This window comes from Microtus oregoni, unplaced genomic scaffold (assembly GCF_018167655.1).
Source record: "Microtus oregoni isolate MIOR12 unplaced genomic scaffold, Mior012 000019F_ref0000042, whole genome shotgun sequence".
In the NCBI taxonomy this organism is placed as follows: domain Eukaryota; kingdom Metazoa; phylum Chordata; class Mammalia; order Rodentia; family Cricetidae; genus Microtus; species Microtus oregoni.
The window spans coordinates 33,500,656-33,518,553 of record NW_024543078.1 but is presented as its reverse complement, the minus strand read 5'-3'; the positions used below and the strand labels follow the sequence as shown (position 1 = coordinate 33,518,553).

The 17,898-nt window shown below is 50.6% G+C and overlaps 3 protein-coding genes across 6 annotated transcripts in view; 2 read left to right on the top strand and 1 right to left on the bottom strand.

Annotated features, from left to right (window-relative positions):
- Positions 1-844, top strand: part of Adcy1 (adenylate cyclase 1) — a 135,988-nt gene extending 135,144 nt beyond the window's left edge. For 2 of the 4 annotated variants that reach the window (XR_005975961.1, XR_005975958.1), the window contains exon 23: positions 166-844. The gene's annotated coding sequence lies outside the window, so the exon portion shown is untranslated. The remainder of the gene's footprint in view (positions 1-165) is intronic. The other 2 variants (XR_005975960.1, XR_005975959.1) reach the window with 2 other exon arrangements.
- Positions 845-1,855: 1,011 nt separating this feature from the next.
- On the top strand, positions 1,856-6,529 carry Igfbp1 (insulin like growth factor binding protein 1). The gene is made up of 4 exons (XM_041668883.1): positions 1,856-2,388; positions 3,766-3,950; positions 4,879-5,007; positions 5,876-6,529. Exons 1-4 carry the CDS (start codon positions 2,010-2,012, stop codon positions 6,005-6,007), a joined length of 825 nt encoding a protein of 274 aa, XP_041524817.1. The 5' UTR covers positions 1,856-2,009; the 3' UTR covers positions 6,008-6,529.
- A 2,663-nt stretch (positions 6,530-9,192) lies between these two features.
- On the bottom strand, positions 9,193-16,891 carry Igfbp3 (insulin like growth factor binding protein 3). The gene is made up of 5 exons (XM_041670007.1): positions 16,358-16,891; positions 13,074-13,300; positions 12,547-12,666; positions 11,518-11,658; positions 9,193-10,579 (listed from the first exon to the last, which is right to left on the bottom strand). Exons 1-4 carry the CDS (start codon positions 16,761-16,763, stop codon positions 11,533-11,535), a joined length of 879 nt encoding a protein of 292 aa, XP_041525941.1. The 5' UTR covers positions 16,764-16,891; the 3' UTR covers positions 9,193-10,579; positions 11,518-11,532.
- Between the last annotated feature and the right edge of the window lie 1,007 nt (positions 16,892-17,898).

Below are 17,898 nucleotides of genomic sequence, written 5' to 3'. Positions count from 1 at the left end.
AAAGGCTTTCTACCAGGACATGCAGAATCAGCTGTCTGGTTGTGGACATTTAGGCTGTGTGGGGGACAGCTTTAGAGTGAGCTCTCATGCCTATCTCATCATCTGTAGCCACGGACCTGCACAGGCGTCTTGTGTCTCGGCTTCAGCATCCCTTTCTCTTCCCAGCCAGCTCCTTCAGTGATGTCCACGGGCAGTCCCTCTCCAGTGAATCAAGAAGAGTGCTTCTGTGGTTGGATGTGAACGATCAGCCTGAACCTGTTGCCTATTGCTGTGTAGTGGAGTTGAGTTCCTAAATTCTCTACTCCTTCCAGAAATCTCCCCCAGCCCTTTACCTAGTGTAATTCTCCCTATTCCTCAACCCTCCCCCCCCCCAACCCCCCGCCCCATCAGTCCTCTCTCCTGGTGACTGTTCTGCTGCTCACTGTGTCCATCTCTCTGGTCCTGGACATAGAATTCCTTATCTGTCAGGGCTTTGGCTGTACCCCAAATTCAGGAACTGTCAGTCACCACCGACACCTCCCCCCATTCCTGCGCAGTATCAGGGCACCTAGGCTGGTTCCTTTGCATGTAAGAATGACTGTTAGCAGGTGATACGTCAGTGTGCATGTGTTTAGAGTACTTTAGCCAAACCGCCCAGAAAGCCATTTGTCCAAGGCTCAAAGACAAGCAGTACTGAACTGCTTTGTAACAGGGATGTGAGTTTTTGTACAGGATGTTCCATGGCAGTCTCCATGACCTTGACCTGAAATCTCCTGCAACCTTTGTCTTCAATGTCCTCCTCTTGAGCCAGAAGCTAACGTTGAGATCTCCAAAGCCCCATGTCTGAAGTACCACTCTTAAAGACCTTGAGGAGCTGGACTGGTATATGAACGCCGGTAGAACACTTGGGTGGTTTGTAGGGTTCCACGCTGCTCCATACCGGTACCACGAAGGGCAGACAAGATGGTCTCAGCCGTTGCTAGAGGTTGGTTGCTCTGAGTTAGCACCTGGGTCAGGAAGTAGAGGTGAAGATGGTTGGGAGGTTAAGTCTAGACCTGGGGGGACACAGAAGATACTTAGGGGCAATGAGGGTGCTGGTCAGTTTACTCTGGAAGGTTTGGTGAAGCTTCTGGGGTGTGTCCCATTTCCAATTGTCCTTAAAGCTTTCTGAATTTCCCTTGTAATTTAAAAAGATGAAACATGGCGAAGAGAAAGCTGCCGTAGTTGATCACTGACAAGCATCTCATCCAGGCTAGCATGTCAGACTGTTAGAGATAGCGTGGGTCTGACTCCACAACCACACAGAACAGGTTGCTAAGGCCCTGGGCCTTTTTCCTCTTTGGAGGACTGTTGTACTTTTGGAATTGCAGCCATGATAGTGTTCTGAGGTGAACTATGGATTTCTTTCCTTGCTGGCTAGGGGCTTCCCTGGGAGGCGGGAGAAACAACTGTGGGCTTTGTCACAAAGAACTCCACTTCTGTCCCTCCCTTTGAGGCCTGAAGCCTTCTTGGCCTAACCCATCGTTCCTCAGTCTCCTAGGCTTTCATTGGGTCCCCTTGAAGAGCCTGTCGACTAGGTCTTTGATGCCCCTTGAGCAAAAACAAGTGTCCTCCCCCACCCGACAACAAGTTTGCTGTCAGAATTGGACTTTAGCTCCTGTCCTAGGTCATCACGATAGGACAAACATAGTAAGAAACCTGATCCCTTTGCCCCCCTTCCACCCACAGTTTGCGCAGAGCTCACAGCTAAACAAACATATTTTGAACACTGGGATCCTAGCACGCTGCCCTGATAATCATTAACCCGTGCCTTCGAGCCAGCCCTTCATAAGGCTCTGGGTACAACCAGCCAGCATCGTCCACTGCCCGCCACCACACACTCAGCGAGCACTGAACACCGCACACGGCCGGCCATCCGCTAGGAGAGCTGTGACCACCGGCTGTTACTACTTACCCAGAGAGTTGTGAGCACCAGCGCCACTGCTGTCTACCTAGAGGCTCTCATCCACTGCCTGCTGCACTGGGCTGCGATGCCTGAGTTCCTAGCTGTTGCTTCTTGGCGGTTCCTGATCCTTCTAGCCTTCCAGGTTGGCGTGACCACCGGAGCCCCCCAGCCGTGGCGTTGTGTGCCCTGCACTGCAGAGAAGCTGGGCCTCTGTCCACCTGTGCCCGCTTCGTGTCCTGAGATTTCCAGGCCTGCAGGCTGTGGCTGCTGCCCGACATGTGCCTTGCCACTGGGCGCCGCTTGCGGCGTGGCCACTGCACGCTGTGCCCAGGGACTCAGCTGCCGTGCGCTGCCAGGGGAGCCTCGTCCCCTGCATGCCCTCACCCGCGGCCAGGGAGCCTGTGTACCAGAGCCCGCTGTACCCGCTACAAGAACCTTGTCCAGCACTGAGCGCAAAGACGAAGGTACTACAGCCCATTCTGCCTTTAGATCTCTTGGCTGGGACACACATACTGCCTAGGCCAGCAGAGGCCTATCCGGAGCCTATGCTAGGTGGGACAAAGACACTCCAGGCCCGCGAAAAGCGTTCAGCTGTGATGGGCAAACAGATCACCCACTGAGGTTCATCCTTGCTTGGTCTTGGGGGTGGGGATATCCGAAGAAAGGGTGGTCCAAGCGCGGTGTGCTTAGCTGGGAAGAACATTCACAGACTACTAGTAGTACTTGGTCGCACTCTGGGGTGGAGGAGCGATGGAGCTGCCAGGTGGGTGGGGTGCTGGTGCAAGCACCTAACGCCTCCTCCAGTGGGTCCTGCCCTTGGCAGTTCCAGTGACTGGAAGATCCAGGAAGGTTTAGGATGGGAGCCCTCCCGCTGCCCCCAGGGGGTTTGCAATGCTCTTTGTGGCATATATCCTGCCACACAGTATGTGCTTCCCAGATGTTTACAGAACATAATGTGAAAATTTGGGCCCAAACCTTCACTTCCATTCATTGCTATAGACAAACAGCGTTTGATGTGTATGTTGCCTGCTAGGAGTCTGACAATCAGGCGCTTTCCTGAATTTAAGCACTGGTTTGTTTGTAGTAGGAAGCTTGGGAAATGCCTCTTCCTCTGCTCCAGCCCCTATCTCCCCATCTGGGCTGCTTGCACATCCTGTGTGGGTGTGGAGGGGCCTCATGCTTCCATATTCTGATGGGAAGCTGTACTGCAAGCATGTGACCCTTTGGAGTAATTGAAATTAGAGTGATCCCAATGGTCCTCTAAAATGGACTTCCCCTGCGTGGGGCCGGGCTCCTTCATTGTTCCTCCCCTTGAGCCTTTATGGCCTCTCTCTGCAAAGTATCTAATGCTGTCTTCTGTGAGGGGGTGCATAGAGGTGAGGGTGTGTGGGAAAGCAAGGTCCCCAGGAGAGCGGAGGGTGGTGGTTTGGGTAAAGAAGGCTACATTCTAGACCTTGCTTCTCCCTGAACTACACCTGTTCCTGGGGTCTTAGTAGACTCTTGTGGATCGGTGCGGAGAGCCAAGGGGCCCAGTCTCATCACTTACGGACTCAGGCATTGACCCCAGTCCTTGGCTTCTTCAGGGTTATAAATCTTGCCCTTCCCCCACCCAATTGTGCATGAGGCTCCCTCTGCCATGGGGCTCCCCTGCCTCACCCTGACATATACTATTTTCTCAGAAAAGAATTAGTATTGCTGTCTGGTCATAATCATTCCCAAACACCTCTGGTGAAAAATCCGAATTCTCCAGGCCATTCTAGATTGGTTCTAAGGAGAAGAAGTGACCGGGCACAGGAACAAGGCTTCCAGGGGCTCACGGGTCTGTGGTGCTTGCTTTTCAGAAGCAAAGACTGCTGTGGCTCCTGAGGATGAGGTTCCCGAGAGCCCAGAGATGACTGAGGAGCAGCTGTTGGAAAGCTTCCACTTGATGGCCCCCTCCAGTGAGGACCGGCCCATCCTGTGGAATGCCATCAGTACCTACAACAGCATACGGGCCCGACCGAGTGCCGACCTCAAGAAATGGAAGGTGAGACCCTGTACATGGACCCTCGAGTTTATCTCTAAGTGAAGGTGTTAGTCTAGACAATGTCTAAAAGTCATTGAGCATGCTGAAGCTGAGCACAGGGGCCACAGCTGCCCCGTCCCTGCTGTATTTTTGCTCCTTAAAAATATGACAAAATACACAGAGCATAAAATCAGTCATTTTTAGTCTAGGTTTTTTTTTTTTTTTGTCACGAAGTACATTCAGCAATTGTCCCCACCAGCCAGCTCTCTTCCTCCCTCTCCAATTCTCAATCCAGCAAGAACTTCTCTAGTTTAATGGCTGGTTTTAATGTGACCACTTGGGGGCGACAGAGAACTGAAGTTAGAGATTAAATTACTACAGAGGCCTTAAAAAAGTGCACTCAGGGAAGTAAGAGAATGACCATTTTTTAGCGACACTTTAGAATTTTATCTGGAAATTATGATAAGTGTAAGAAATCTCATTCTGATTTTTAAGCCATCCAGATGAGTACCTTGCTCCATAGTGACAATGGCACATGTCAATCACAAGGACAGTTCTTCAAAAATCTACGTTTTTCTGATGCTAAATTCCATAGACAGAGATTGAGCCCACTGTCTTTCCTGCCAGAGTCCAGGTGCCCAAATTACTCAGCAGATGGCAGGGGTCGGGAAGCATTTGATACCATTGGCCAGGTTTGCCAGGATGTCACTAAGCAGGTCTTTAGAAAATACCACCCAGTGAGGATGTGGCTGGTGTTCCCATTTTTATCCAGACAGCTCAAGCCTGAGACCAACCTGTCCCGTTCACAGTGGGAAACAAGGCCTGGGGATGGCATATGTTTCATGCACGGCCCTAGAATACCATAGCGCTTCCTGCTCTGTCTCCGTCATTGTCTCAAATGACAAATCTCTTTTCTTGTATTCATGCTAATATAAAATTATTCTTTTAGGAGCCCTGCCAACGAGAGCTCTATAAAGTGCTGGAGAGATTGGCTGCAGCTCAACAGAAAGCAGGAGATGAAATCTACAAATTTTATCTGCCAAACTGCAACAAGAATGGATTTTATCACAGCAAACAGGTAGATGGCTTAGCTACTGTGTGGTCACACATGCTAGCTCTGTTCTTCCACATCCCCGTTAGAGCCTCAAAATACACAATGTGGGTGACTTTCTTACGTGAGGCCCATCACTGTGCGGTTGGGAGAAGCTAGACCTTAGATAGAGGTAGTGTGATGGGCGAGGAGCACTTCAGCCAGTAGGGAGGACTAAGCATCAGTGTGATGGGCGAGGGGCACTTCAGCCAGTAGAGAGGACTAAGCATTGGTGTGATGGGCGAGGAGCACTTCAGCCAGTAGGGAGGACTGCCTTTATTCAGATCAACAGCGTGAAGTCGGTAGGGAGGTGCACCGTCACTCAGATCAACACTTGCAACTAGAAGAAACACAGAAATCCCACTTTCTCTCTTCCCACAAATTAAAACAAACTCTATAGTAAAGTACAGTAGGCTGTGTGCTATGCCCAGTAATAAATGAGATCCAACAAGCCAAGGCTTAATTTTGAGGAGCCTTTAGGACTCAGAGAAGTGCAAGTTCTGTGATTTCATTGAGAAAACCTGATATCTAGTCCCAGCTGAGTGATAGAGGTGGTTAATCAATGAGACCCATTGCTGGACGCCTTTGTCAGCAGGGCCATGAAGAGATAATTGTCAAAACATTGCACCATTGAACAAATGTGTGAGATCATTATCACATGTGCCGCACAGTGTCTCCATTTTGTCATGGCAACCGGATGGGCACTGACATTGCTGAGTCTTAGCTAGTAGGTAGCTGTGCAGCGCTCAACTTCACTCAGGGACAGGGTGGCCAGAGCCCCTACTGCCTCACTCAGGGACGGGGTGCCCAGAGCCCCCACCGCCTGCTGCTCTTGACCTTGGTCCTGTCTTTACAGTGTGAGACATCACTGGATGGAGAAGCGGGTCTCTGCTGGTGTGTCTATCCGTGGAGTGGGAAGAAGATCCCTGGGTCTCTGGAGATCAGAGGGGACCCCAACTGCCACCAGTATTTCAATGTACATAACTGAAGACTTCCACACACGCTCTCTCACACAAGATATTTAAGTATATAGTATATTTATAGTCCGGAGCACACCATTTTATATATGTGTATATGTATATAACCAGGAACTACTTTTTATACTCCACATACTGCTTGATATATAAAGTTGGTTCATATTTATTCACTGTAACTTTATGTTTTTCTACACAGTTACTTGTGCTATATTAATTTATATACCATGAAGCACTTCTCATCACCATATATGTAAATACTGCGTCTCAGCTCTTCCACAGTCCATTCTTCTGTTTTGAAAGGGCAGCGCGCTACTGCCTAGAACATGCACAAGTCAGTCTGAGGTAGCAACTTCTCCAGTGGTCTCAAGGAGGGGAGTCAGCCAGCGATGTGCTCTCTGCAGCCACGGATCTGGGTCTGAGGCCCGTTTGTCGGGGCAAGTTGAGATGTTGACCATGTAGTCAAAGCTAAGTGTGGAGACCTGTGCTGGGCGCATTTTAAACTGCACATCTGAAATAAATACTCTGCCTGGAAATACTGTTGTCCTTGTGGTGTCTCAGCATCATCTTTGTTCCTGTGATCTCTTTATCTTTCGCCCCCACCTGCCTCTGAGTCTATGCTTTGGGGACAGACAGTGTGATAGTGTGCTGTGATCTTGTGGCCCCTTTTCCAAGCAGCAGCAGGTCTCTGGGCCGCACTAGAGATCCCCTCCCCTCAGCCCATTGCAGAAAGACGCTTAAAAGAAATCCCACACTAGCTCAGAATTGAGAATAACAGAAGGTTATTTAGTTAGGGGTAGACTCACAAGTCACAATCCTCTGCTGGAATGGGGAACAGCAACAGAAACCTGCAGCCGGCAGGAAGCACATAAATAGTATGAGAGGCTCCGCCCAAGTGGGCGAGTAGCTTAAAGGCTCCTGGCTGCAGGAATTCCTACAGCAGCCCATCTCTCTTTCTCCCCAGAGCCTCACCCCTCCTTAACACTCTTCAACATATTGATAGACCTGGGTTTCCTCAACTGAACTACATACAGATACAGAGAAGCAGTCACTGGCTTCCTGTGCTTTTTGAGACAGGGTAGCCCAGGTTAGGCTTTCCCTGCTCTCTTCTCTACTCCCTCCATTGCCTGGTTCTTGAAACTGACCCAGGGGTCTTGTCCTGCCTTGCTCCCCATGCTGACTGTTACTGGCCTCTCGCTCCCCTCCCCATCTTTCCATAGCTTATCCCAGGTTATTCCCCTGGGCTGAAGCCTCCGGCCCTGTCTGCTTGATGTCCGAAAGGGAAGCTGAGACCTTTCCACCACCTCTACTACAGGGAACCAGGCATCTCCCATTTCCCTGTGTGTGTAAGGTTGCTGGGCATGGTAACCCTTAGAATTGGTGTTGGCTAACCCGACAGAGAGTGGAGGATAGCCAAGGAGAAGGCAGAGAGCTGGAGGAGCTTCTAGCTGGCAGGCTAGGAGAAGGAGGCAGGCGAACAGAGAGCAGGAGGCACAGCAGGCCGGCATGAGTCCCTGAAGGGCGTGGGAGAACATTTAAAGAGGACTCGCTCAAGGGTATTATTATTAGTTGCACAGAGCCGGAGCCAGTAGGTTACACACCTCTGTCTATGACCTATCTTCAATTGGTATTTAACTACCTGCCATTTTTCTCTCTCTCATATGGTAAATGAATTCAGGGCCTCATACTTGCAAGGCAAGTGTCCTGTCACCAAGCCATCTCCTTAGCTCTACCGATTTATCTCTCATCAACCATCTCTCTCTCTAGTACCTAGAGCACACTTGCTCTTCAATGATCTGTTTGTCTGACTTGGAATTCCACCTGTCAATCATTCCACCTGTCATCTATCCACTCACCTACCTTTCAAAGGAGATTTGTGGTGAAGAATTGGTCCATGTGCCAGGGAGGCTGGGAAATCCCCACATCTACCACAGGGAAGCTGGCAGTGTGACCAGCCTGAGGCTAAAGACCTGAACTCAGGGGACTTGATGATGTAATTTCCACTTCAAGGGCTAGAGAAGAGAAAATGTCCCAGATAGGAAGAATGGCTTGACTCCCCTCCCCGCCATGTTGTTTTATTCAGACTCTGACCAGAATGCACAGCTAGTGGGGGGGTAGGGGTGGAGGTGTTGGGGAGTCAGTCTGTGCAACTCGCCTGGAGGCACTCACAGCCATCCCTGAGATGATGCTAACTTCATACGCATAGTGGCCTGGCCGAGAGGATATGAGGAACTGACCATGGCAGACATGTAGGGCAAAGGCCAGAGGTGAAGGGGTGAGGTCAAGGAAAGGTGTGTGAATTGGTAGCTTCAGAGAGGTTAGTCCATTGGGTTTATGAAGAAGCATTGCCCTGTGACCCATGCCTTGGCAGTGGCACCAAAAGGCCTCCCAAGTTTCTGTCCTGGATGCACCCTGGATCTGGCTTCAGGGCACTTGGTGGCCCGTGTATGCTGTCTCGCTATCCCCAGTGAGTTCCATGTGCTTTCTTCATTGGTGCCAGTACAGCACTCCAAGGGTGCTGCCCTCTGACCTTGGTTCCCACCCTGTGGTCCTACTGTACACCCCCAGATCTCCGAATACCCATGGAATCAATTTGCCGTCTGTTGTCCAACGCTGCGATTCTGCAATCACTCTGGCTGTCTGTTGGGTGACTTTAAACAAGACTCTAAAACAGGCAAGTACTGTATGCGGTTTGATATCATGGTCCGAGGATGTACCTGAAATTATTTTGGCATGGGAGATAGTTGTGCCAAAGCCATAGAGAGGGACTGAGGTACCAGAAGCCCTCCCAGCATCCTTTGGGGTTGTCCTCCTCTTCTGGATTCAATTCACTTCCCTTCTCCACGCACCCAGTAGAAGAAAGATTAGTAACTTAAAGGATGTGCCCATCTTATGTACATCATCTCTTAGACTGGGGAAGCACGGACCAGACTCTGATGGAGACCATCTACTTTCCCTGTCTAGATCATAACAGCCATCAACCCAACCTACTGGGCCTAGATATTTCTCTACATATGGCCCGGTGCTGCATGGATGCTAAAGGCCGCAGCGACTGTGCCGCTGAGATTCTTTAGTGAGAGATGGACGCAGCTCTGATGTCTAGCCATGTTCATGACATCTTCTGCTATGTCTAGAGGGTTCTACCCTCTCAGAGTGATCTCGTTCGCAACTCAAGACTCAGAAGCAAACAAAAGTAGGGAGTTTTTTAAATGATAAAAACTTTATTTACTATTTATAAATACATTGCAAGACAAACTTTTCAAAAATACATTTCCCCCCCCCAAAAAAAAACAATTAAAAAAATAAAGAAAAGCTGATAGGCAGGCAGAACATCTTGAGATTCCCTTGTACTCTCAAGACAAGCTCTGTACAGCACATGTTCACCCCGTGGGATACAGTGCAGTCTCCTCGCACCCTCTGTTGCCAGACCTCCTTGGCCTTGAGGAGAGCAGCCCAGCCTCAGACATGGGCTCCTTTCCCTGGGCGTGCCTGTGGTTACATCACCTAGCGTCACTAACATTTTACCTAGTATTATCTAGTACAGATTCTATTATATTCGGGCTATGCCGTATACACTGTTAATAATTACGAAGGTATTTTGTCTGCGTATATGTGTGAATTATAAAGAAAGTCTGAGAAGGACCCCAAGATCAACAAACGGGTGATTCTCTTGGTCTTGCCAGGCTCTCCAACAAGCCATTCCTCTTTCCTGTTCAGATAGGAAGGAGGGGAAGATGAAAACAACCCTTCAAACCCCCTTTTCTTTCTTTAAAAAAAGCTTCCCCCCGCCCCACAATAAACTTTATTTTGAGAAGTTGGACAAGAAAACACTGTTGTTGGTTTTTTTCAAAATCGTCTGAAGAATTAACTGTACCATTATTTGTGACATCTCTGAACTTGGAGGCTGACACTCACTGCTCCTTCCACCTGGGGCCAAGTCATCAGGAAGCTGCCTGACAAAGGAAGGTCCTCGTCCTTGTTTCTATGGGCTCCCAGAGGGCCTTAGAACATTCTTGGCCATTCTTAATAAGAGAGACTCCACCTATTCTCTCTCACAGTTCCTGGGAAGATCAGGTCACCTGCAGTGGTTCAGATGATACCAAGAGGGCCACAAGCCTCGGGTGTGTGCATCCAGATGTCCTGGTGTCTTGGTTAGGGCTTCCCCCACTCTCCACACTGCCTGCATTCATTACAGGGAATGGAAAGAGGGTTTTTCTCTATCGGCAACAGAACCTCTGACGTCAGGCGGGCTGAGGGCCAGCAGCACTGCAGCCCGTACTGGGTGGGTTGGGGAAAGAGGGCATCTGTGGCCTGGAGCACGAGTGTTTTCATAGGAAGCAACAGGAAAAATTCAAACTGCTGTTTGTTGACTACCGGAGAGTAGAAAGACGATCAAGTTTACAATTTAAACAACCAGAGGCATTTCAAAAAATCTGTCTAAACTTTGGTTTTTTTTTTTTTTTTTAAATCAGTTCACCACAAAAAAAAAAAAAAAAAAGAAATAGAAATCAAGGCTGTAGCCAGCTGCTGATCATGTTGTTGGCAGTCTTTTGTGCAAAATAAGGCGTATTTGTTCTCCACGTCAACTAAGAGGGGAGAAAAGAAGAGTAAGACTTATGTTAAAATAACCACCCCTAAAATACAAAGGGCTCAGCCTTTCACTGAGCCCCCAAGCAGCCAGTGTGGCACTGCAAGAAGGCGGAGGGACCTCAGTCTACCCTTCCTCAACAAGTCCAAGAATGCCCTAAGATACTTTAATTGTATCACTGTTAAAAAGTGTTACCCTAAATTAGAACTATTTTTTCCAAAGTATAAGAAAAAAATTTAACTACAAATGAAATTTTTTTCTGCCTATTAGTTAAAAAAATCTTCACAGCGTTTGCACGTGAAAGAGTATGGGCCTGCCGGTGATGCATGCCTTTAATCCTAGCACTGGGAAGGCAGAGGCAGGCGGATCTCCGTGAGATTGAGGCCAGCCTGGGCTACAGACTGAGTTCCATGACAGCCAGAGCTACACAAGAGCTACACAGAGAGATACTGTCTCGAAAAACAAACAAAATCATTTAGAATAGAGCATCTTTGCAAAGTCATTTACAACAGAGTATCTTTGAAGTCACACTGACGCTGGCTTTGAGTCTGTGGTTGGGCAGGGGACCTCCTTCTCCCTTTGTCCTCCTCTCTTTGGGCCACGCTGCAGCTCCTAGGTCAATGAGCTGAGGATGAGGGGTGGACGCCTGGAGGTCATAGCTGCCCCTAGCAATACTCCTGGTGGTCACAGCTGCTCCTAGCAATACTCCTGGTGGCCACAGCTGCCCCTAGCAATTCTCCTGGTGGCCACAGCTGCCCCCAGCAATACTCCTGGTGGTCACAGCTGCCCCTGGCAATACTCCTGGTGGTCACAGCTGCCCCTAGCAATTCCCCTGGTAGTCACAGCTGCCCCTAGCAGTACTCCTAGTGGTCACAGTCGCCCCGATACACCCCCTGACCCTCTCCCTCTTTCAGGAGGCCCAGCCCCTCGGCTTACGTGGCTCAGCGGCATCTACTGGCTTTGCACACTGAGGCAGTGCACGTCATCTTTCCCCTTGGTGTCGTAGCCAGGCAAGGGCTGTCCATACTTGTCCACACACCAGCAGAAGCCCCGCTTTCTGCCTTTGGATGGGCGGCACTGAGGGAGGAAGAGACAAGACCAGGGCGTGAATATCGCCTGTACCGGCTAGTTTTACATCAACTTGATGCAAGCTAAAGTCATTCGGGAAGAGGAAACCTAAGCTGAGAAAACGTCCCCACCAGACTGACAAATGGATGAGCCTACGGTGTGAATTCTTGATTGATGGTCTATGTGGGAGGGCCTAGCTCTGTGGACAGGGCCCCCTTGGCAGGTAGTCCTGGGTGCTAAAAAAGGGCAGGCTGAGAAGCCCACGGGGAGCAAGCCAGCAAGCAGCACTCCTCCTGCAACGACTTTCCTCAGGGATGAACCATGATTTGATACAGAAAGCCTAACCCAGACACTGGGTGTAAGCTGGTAACCAGGGTCTCAAGTGGTTACCCCATGCTGTTCAACCGGGCTGAGGTAAAATTATGACGGTCCTGACTCCTAAGGGGTCACCTATGTGAGGGTGGTAGTGTACACCCACGCACACTCGTATGGACGGAATGCTGAGCTTTCTTTGCCTTGTGGACGTCAGGCTGGATCTCAGACTTCGGGTCCAGCCTTGTCTCTTCTCTCTCCTTAGTAGAAGTGTGCTGAGCTAGTCAGTGGCTGGTGCAGAGGCTCAGGCTCCCCGAGGAAGACTACAGTATAAACATTTGGAATGTGGACATGCTGTGGGGATCATTGTTTACTTCGGTTTCCCAGACTCATGTTGTGAACTACCCAATTAGAAAGCCACCTAAAATATCGTCACTAGGTGATGTATACATGTATCAGAAGAGGGGACAAAAAGTTGGCAGAGCGCCATGCCAGTTGAGCTTCCTGGAGATCAACGGTGAGGCCAATTCCCCACTGAGCCCCTAGAGAAAGGAGGGCAAAAACCATTCTGGGGACCCCACTCACCTGCTTCTTCTTATAGAACCCCTTCTTGTCACAGTTTGGGATGTGGACACCTCTGGGACTCAACACATTGAGGAACTTCAGGTGATTCAGTGTGTCTTCCATTTCTCTGCGGCAGGGACCCTGAGGACACAGTTATTGTTCTGACAATCTCCCAAAGGCCACAGGACCATCCCAGGAGGAACCTGTGACATGCCTCTCCAGGACATTCTGCTTGGGTCAGCGAGAAGTTCTCAGGAGGATGCTAGCCATCACTCATTGTCTCTTCTGCCTTCTCAAGAGGAAGACATAGACTCTGGAATGTGATCTAAGGATAGGCCAGTAGACTTCAGAAAGTCCACCGAATAAAATACACCACACACTTAGTTCAGCTTGAATTTCCCAAGAGTCTCTGACATAGGAGGTGGGGCTTCACATAGGAAGGGAGAAGCTGCCCACTTATCAGCTAGGACCCCTGGGACTTGCTGCATGAAGACTGTTTTGGGATGCCCCCCACCACACACACACACAAAAAGAGAAAAAGTTCTCACGTATTCTGTCTCCCGCTTAGACTCAGAGGAGAAGTTCTGGGTGTCTGTGCTCTGTGACTCATAGTCAACTTTGTAGCGTTGGCTGTCCCTGGCATGGCCTTTTTTGATGACATCTATCTTTGCATGGAGGGGATGGAACTTGGAATCGGTCGCTCGGTGTGTGCTGGGGACAGCCTGGCTTTCCACACTCCCAGCACCGTGGTCCTCCTCAGATTCGCTGGCATTTCCTAGAAAAGGACATGGGGATAAGGAAATGGTCATTATTGATATCGGAATAATAATCTTTGCAGATTATTTAGGTCACACCTCAACACCACTCAATAATTAAGAAGTTAAGAAAAAGGTAACCGGATAAAGCTTTCTAGAATACTACCTGCTGGACCCTGGCTGCTCTACTTCAGGAAACCATCTGTTTCAAAGTTACTCTGTCAAGTGTTTTTGGTATATGGTTACAAGTGAAGGCTGTGGATGCTTTATCAAGCCCTCAACAGCTGAGAATGTAGCCAGTTTCCCCTTCCACCGGCAGGGGGCAGTTGTGCACTATGGAATGCTATTGTGGAGTGGACCAGAAAACTCACAAGAGATTTCAAATCTCTTAGTCCTGGGCACAGCTGTAGGGGGTGGGATAGAGTGAAAAAAAAAATCCCCACCCAGTGGCAGCATCACACTGGCCTGGGGATTCTGACATTCACTCGGGTCTCCTGTGAAGTAGTTCACTGCAGGAACCCACAGAACTATGTGGGCGTGTCAGAGACACCTAGTTCTAGTTACGAGGTGCCTGTACATCTTTCCATTTCAGGGTCCATAGAGACTCTGTGTATTGGGTGGGAGGGGCACCTTCTTGGGGGAATCTCTCCCATCCCCCTACGCAGTGAGCACACAGAATAGCACCAACATACTTCCCATAGCTTAGACGCTAGGTGCCAAGATGCATTCATTTTAACTTGGAGATGGGGAGGGGAAGGGAAAAGAAAGCTCCCTTTGGCAGGGGCCTCTTTCACAATCCAAGGCGCAAAAGTGAGGGCCCCAACTGAGGAGATGCTGGAAGGTTAATAGATTAATTGAGATCTTATGTATGTGACTAGATTTGTGGCTTTCTGGGAAACCAATGCCAGATGATCAGCCCCCAGTGCCCAGCTCTGAACTCCAAAGTTTCAAGTTCAATGTTCAGGTCATGGCCACAGAATTGCTTTGCTCCCATGAAAGGGACATTAATAGCCTCCCTAGCAGGAAGGTCCAGTTGGCTATGCATCTGGTTCTGAATTTATTCTGTCTGCATGCAAGGTGCAGGCCTCCAGTTGGCTTTTTTTTTTTTTTTTTTTTTTTTTTTTGGTCTCTCAGGAAATGCCAGGCTGGGGCATCCGGCCCATGGGGACGACATGGGTCTCTGGTTCCAGGCCAAGAGAAGCAAATGCTTCACTCTCTGGGAACTACCAGAGGGCTGCAGAATCTGACGTCTTTGAGAGCAATTGACCTCCAGGGACGCCGCCCTCTTGCCCAGGAGCCCCAACTCCTCACCTACTGAACAGTCCAGCTGCAAACCCCTCAATGATTCCTGTGCCTTCTTAAGCACAAATTCCCAGGGTCTAGACTAGCACCTGGCAAAGGAGGTCCATAATTAAATTGATGGACTTGGTTTCAATCTGCTTTAATCTTAGTGCTTTTGTCTTTTGGAAGTACAGGGATAGAGGGAATGCTAATACGTAAATAAAAATATTTGCATTTGTCTTTCGAGAAGCTGAAGTAATTTCTTAAACTTCCTTTGCTTGTTTGTTATCCTTACACTACTTATTAGGGGAGAATATGGCTCAATTAAAAATGTAATTGTGAATTGTGTCATCAAGGTATCATTTCCCCCCTCCCTCCACCCAATGAATAGTAGAAGCCACTGAGCTCTGTTATAACTAAAGCTCACATCAGTTTATACTATAGAGCGTCAATGGTCGTAACTAATAATGGCCATTAAAGCCTAACTCAAAATGGCATGCTGGTATTTCTTAGGATCGCTTTTGGATATCACAGAATGCACTATAAGTCAAAGACACACAAGGCAAACAGCCTAATTTTGCTTTTGACTGAGTCAGCGAAACAACGGGAATCTTGCTTTGCCAGGAATCCAGTGCTTCTCAGAGATGGTCTAAACCTGGACCTGCCTGTACCCAGGAGTGTAGCGCTGCAGCCACAGAAATCATAAAGGACCATCCGGCCCAGCGCACCCTGGTCCCAGGGTCTTGCTCTGCACCTTCGGCCTGCCTGATGTGGGGAACTGGAGAATTCTAGCCTTCATCTGTGCAGGGCAAGAACTTGACACCCATAACTAAGCAGGAGACTGACTAGGAATGCTGGACATTTCGAGCAACAGCTGTCAAATCCATTTAAATCTTTTCCTTTTTTTTTTTTCCTTCCTAAGGGAACAATGCAATGCGATGCCCTTAGAATGGCCCCCTGCTTGATAGCATCAGCCCCAGGATGGGTAACTGCCAAGGGTTTGCGATTTTCCTCCTAGGGGCTGTTTCCGCTGCACCCCACTCCTTTTGCATAGGATTAGGAAGGAGGAGCATTCCTGCGTAGCATTTCTAGTCTGCTTCAGCAGGGAAACCGCCTGCATCTGCACTGCCTGCACCCGGGCCATGATCCCCAGCCCCCAGGCGCCACAGGGCGTGAGATGGTGACTACAGGGGCAAACGGGGCTCAAACCCAATTGTAGCTCCCGGTTCTTACTTTTTGAACTTTGTGTTACACAACCTCAAAGACATCAGTACTCTAATTCCATCTCGTTAGTTTTTGGATACACGGGGACACAATACTACTTTGCCAATCAGCCTGTGCAAATGTTAGCATTTTTCAAGACAGGTGCCTGCCAGCAAACCTTCCTGGTCCTGATCCGATCCCGGAATCCCATGCTCAAGCTTCCCTGGGACAGACACGCGCCTTTCCAATTGTGGAGAATGGAAACCTAGGTCCACAACTGGGCTACACAGCCCAAACCCAGGCATCCACGCTCAGCATGACTCTCCAATGACCGGGATCCGTCCACCGGCAGTCTACTCGTTCTGCGTGGAAATTACCTATTTTCACGGAAAGCGTGTTGCAGCTTACAAGAAAGCTGCACTTTGAGAACCAAGCAAGTGGATAGATGGCTGCGGGGTCCCCTTCGCCTCCCTGGGCCCGTCTAGCCACTAACACCTGGACGAGCCACGCCAAGCCTCTGAGGACACAGGCTCCTCGCCACCCACGCCGGGTCCCAGGGAGCGCGCTCGGCGCAAGTGGCGCGAGCAGCTTACCTGGAGCGGGTTGGGAGGGCAGGTAGGCGCTCAGGCTGCCGGCGGCGCTGGCGTTGGCGCAGAACCCGCGGCCGTTGAGCAGCGCCTTCAGCGGGTACTGCTCCGCGGGCCGCGGCTGGCAGCGGAGGCCAGTGCCGCAGCGCTCGGTGTAGACGCCGCAAGCGTCCCCTTCGCGCAGCGCGCAAGTCAAGCAGCAGCCGCAGCCGGGTTCTCGCACCAGCTCCGTGCACGCGGGCGCGGTGGGCGGAGGCGCGCACTGAGCCAGCGCACGCGCGTCGCACGGTTCGCAGCGCACCACGGGGCCCGCGCCCACCGCGCCCGCGCCGGCCCGCGCCACCGGCGGCCCGCGGAGCAAAGTGAGTGCGGTGAGCGCAGCGGCCCAGAGCGCGGGGCGCGCGGGATGCATGGCGCCCGACGGGCGGAGGGCCTGCGGATCGGCGGAGGGGAGCGGAGTGGAGCACGCGGGACGAGGCTGCGGGATGTAGGGAAGCGAGCAGCAAGCAGGTCTTCAGCGTCTAGCAGCCGCGCTAGCTTGCATCTGGGCAGCCTGGGAGAGCAGGCAGATATATAGAAGCCGGGGTGTGGAAGGACACGCCCCGGAACGGCGCGGGTGGGGGTGGGGTGGGCTGGCGCAGGCTCGGCTCCGGGGCCCGCGCCTCCCCGGGAAGCGGGACGAAGGACGGGGGCGCGCTGCGCGCGTCTTCACTGGGCACCTGCTCCGTGTGCGCCCTGTACTCGAGCCACCCCTTCGTCCCCGGGAACCGTGGGCACTCCCGGCCACCTTGCTGCCCCTTGAGCCCTAGTCACTTCAGGGCCTCTTGATTCCCCCCAATGAAATGACTCTCAGCCAACTTGGCGCCCCGGACGCTGCAGCCCCTCCCCCCTGGATGCCGGGTTTAGGTGCCCTCCTGAGCTGATTTATGTTTGAGAAGCTGGCGTGGGCCCATTCAACTCCTGAGTACTTTGCAAAGTTTCTGTAATTGAAAGCCTCTTGTAGAGCATGTTGCATTTTCCAGCGAGAACGCTCGGATCATATTTAAATCTGCACCGTTGGCCACTTGAGCCTCCAGAGTCTCGCAATGAACAATCGAACGTGACGGTCGTGGGTTCTAAAGATTTGCTTTTCAAAGCGGCTGTGACTCAAATCTCTTACTTCGCCGCACTTCCCCAATTAGCCGAATGGGCAGCGAGTGCGTCCTTACGGGAAGGTGGTTTTAAAGATGTTAAGTTTCACAAGTTCTTACTTGGAGTTTCTTTTTAGTTAAGCAGATAGATACATCTGCGATGAAGTAACTACGGAGACACTGAAGCGGGTGCCATTGAAACATGATTAATAGCCAAAGAGTCCCTAAGACGTTTAATTTTCACAACCATTTTTAAAGTCATCGCTGCATCCCTGTGCTAAATTCTCTGCGATACGCTCCAGTGCAGCCGAATCCGCGCATCCTGAACACCGCGAAGAGTTGAAATCCTGACGCAATAGAGCTCTTGAGTTGGCTCTCTCAGCCATCCAACTTTCTCTTGTCTAGGTCTCTTGAAAG

Bases quoted from the DNA above. Each gene is read 5' to 3' on its own strand.
- Igfbp1 (XM_041668883.1), top strand. From the start codon at position 2,010: ATGCCTGAGTTCCTAGCTGTTGCTTCTTGGCGGTTCCTGATCCTTCTA. The intron at 3,951-4,878 runs GTGAGACCCTGT...TTATTCTTTTAG, and splicing joins CCGACCTCAAGAAATGGAAG to GAGCCCTGCCAACGAGAGCT. The intron at 5,008-5,875 runs GTAGATGGCTTA...CTGTCTTTACAG, and splicing joins GATTTTATCACAGCAAACAG to TGTGAGACATCACTGGATGG.
- Igfbp3 (XM_041670007.1), bottom strand. From the start codon at position 16,763: ATGCATCCCGCGCGCCCCGCGCTCTGGGCCGCTGCGCTCACCGCACTC. The intron at 13,301-16,357 runs GTAAGCTGCTCG...GTCCTTTTCTAG, and splicing joins GCCCTCCCAACCCGCTCCAG to GAAATGCCAGCGAATCTGAG. The intron at 11,659-12,546 runs GTGAGTGGGGTC...TTCCTCCCTCAG, and splicing joins GGTTCTATAAGAAGAAGCAG to TGCCGCCCATCCAAAGGCAG.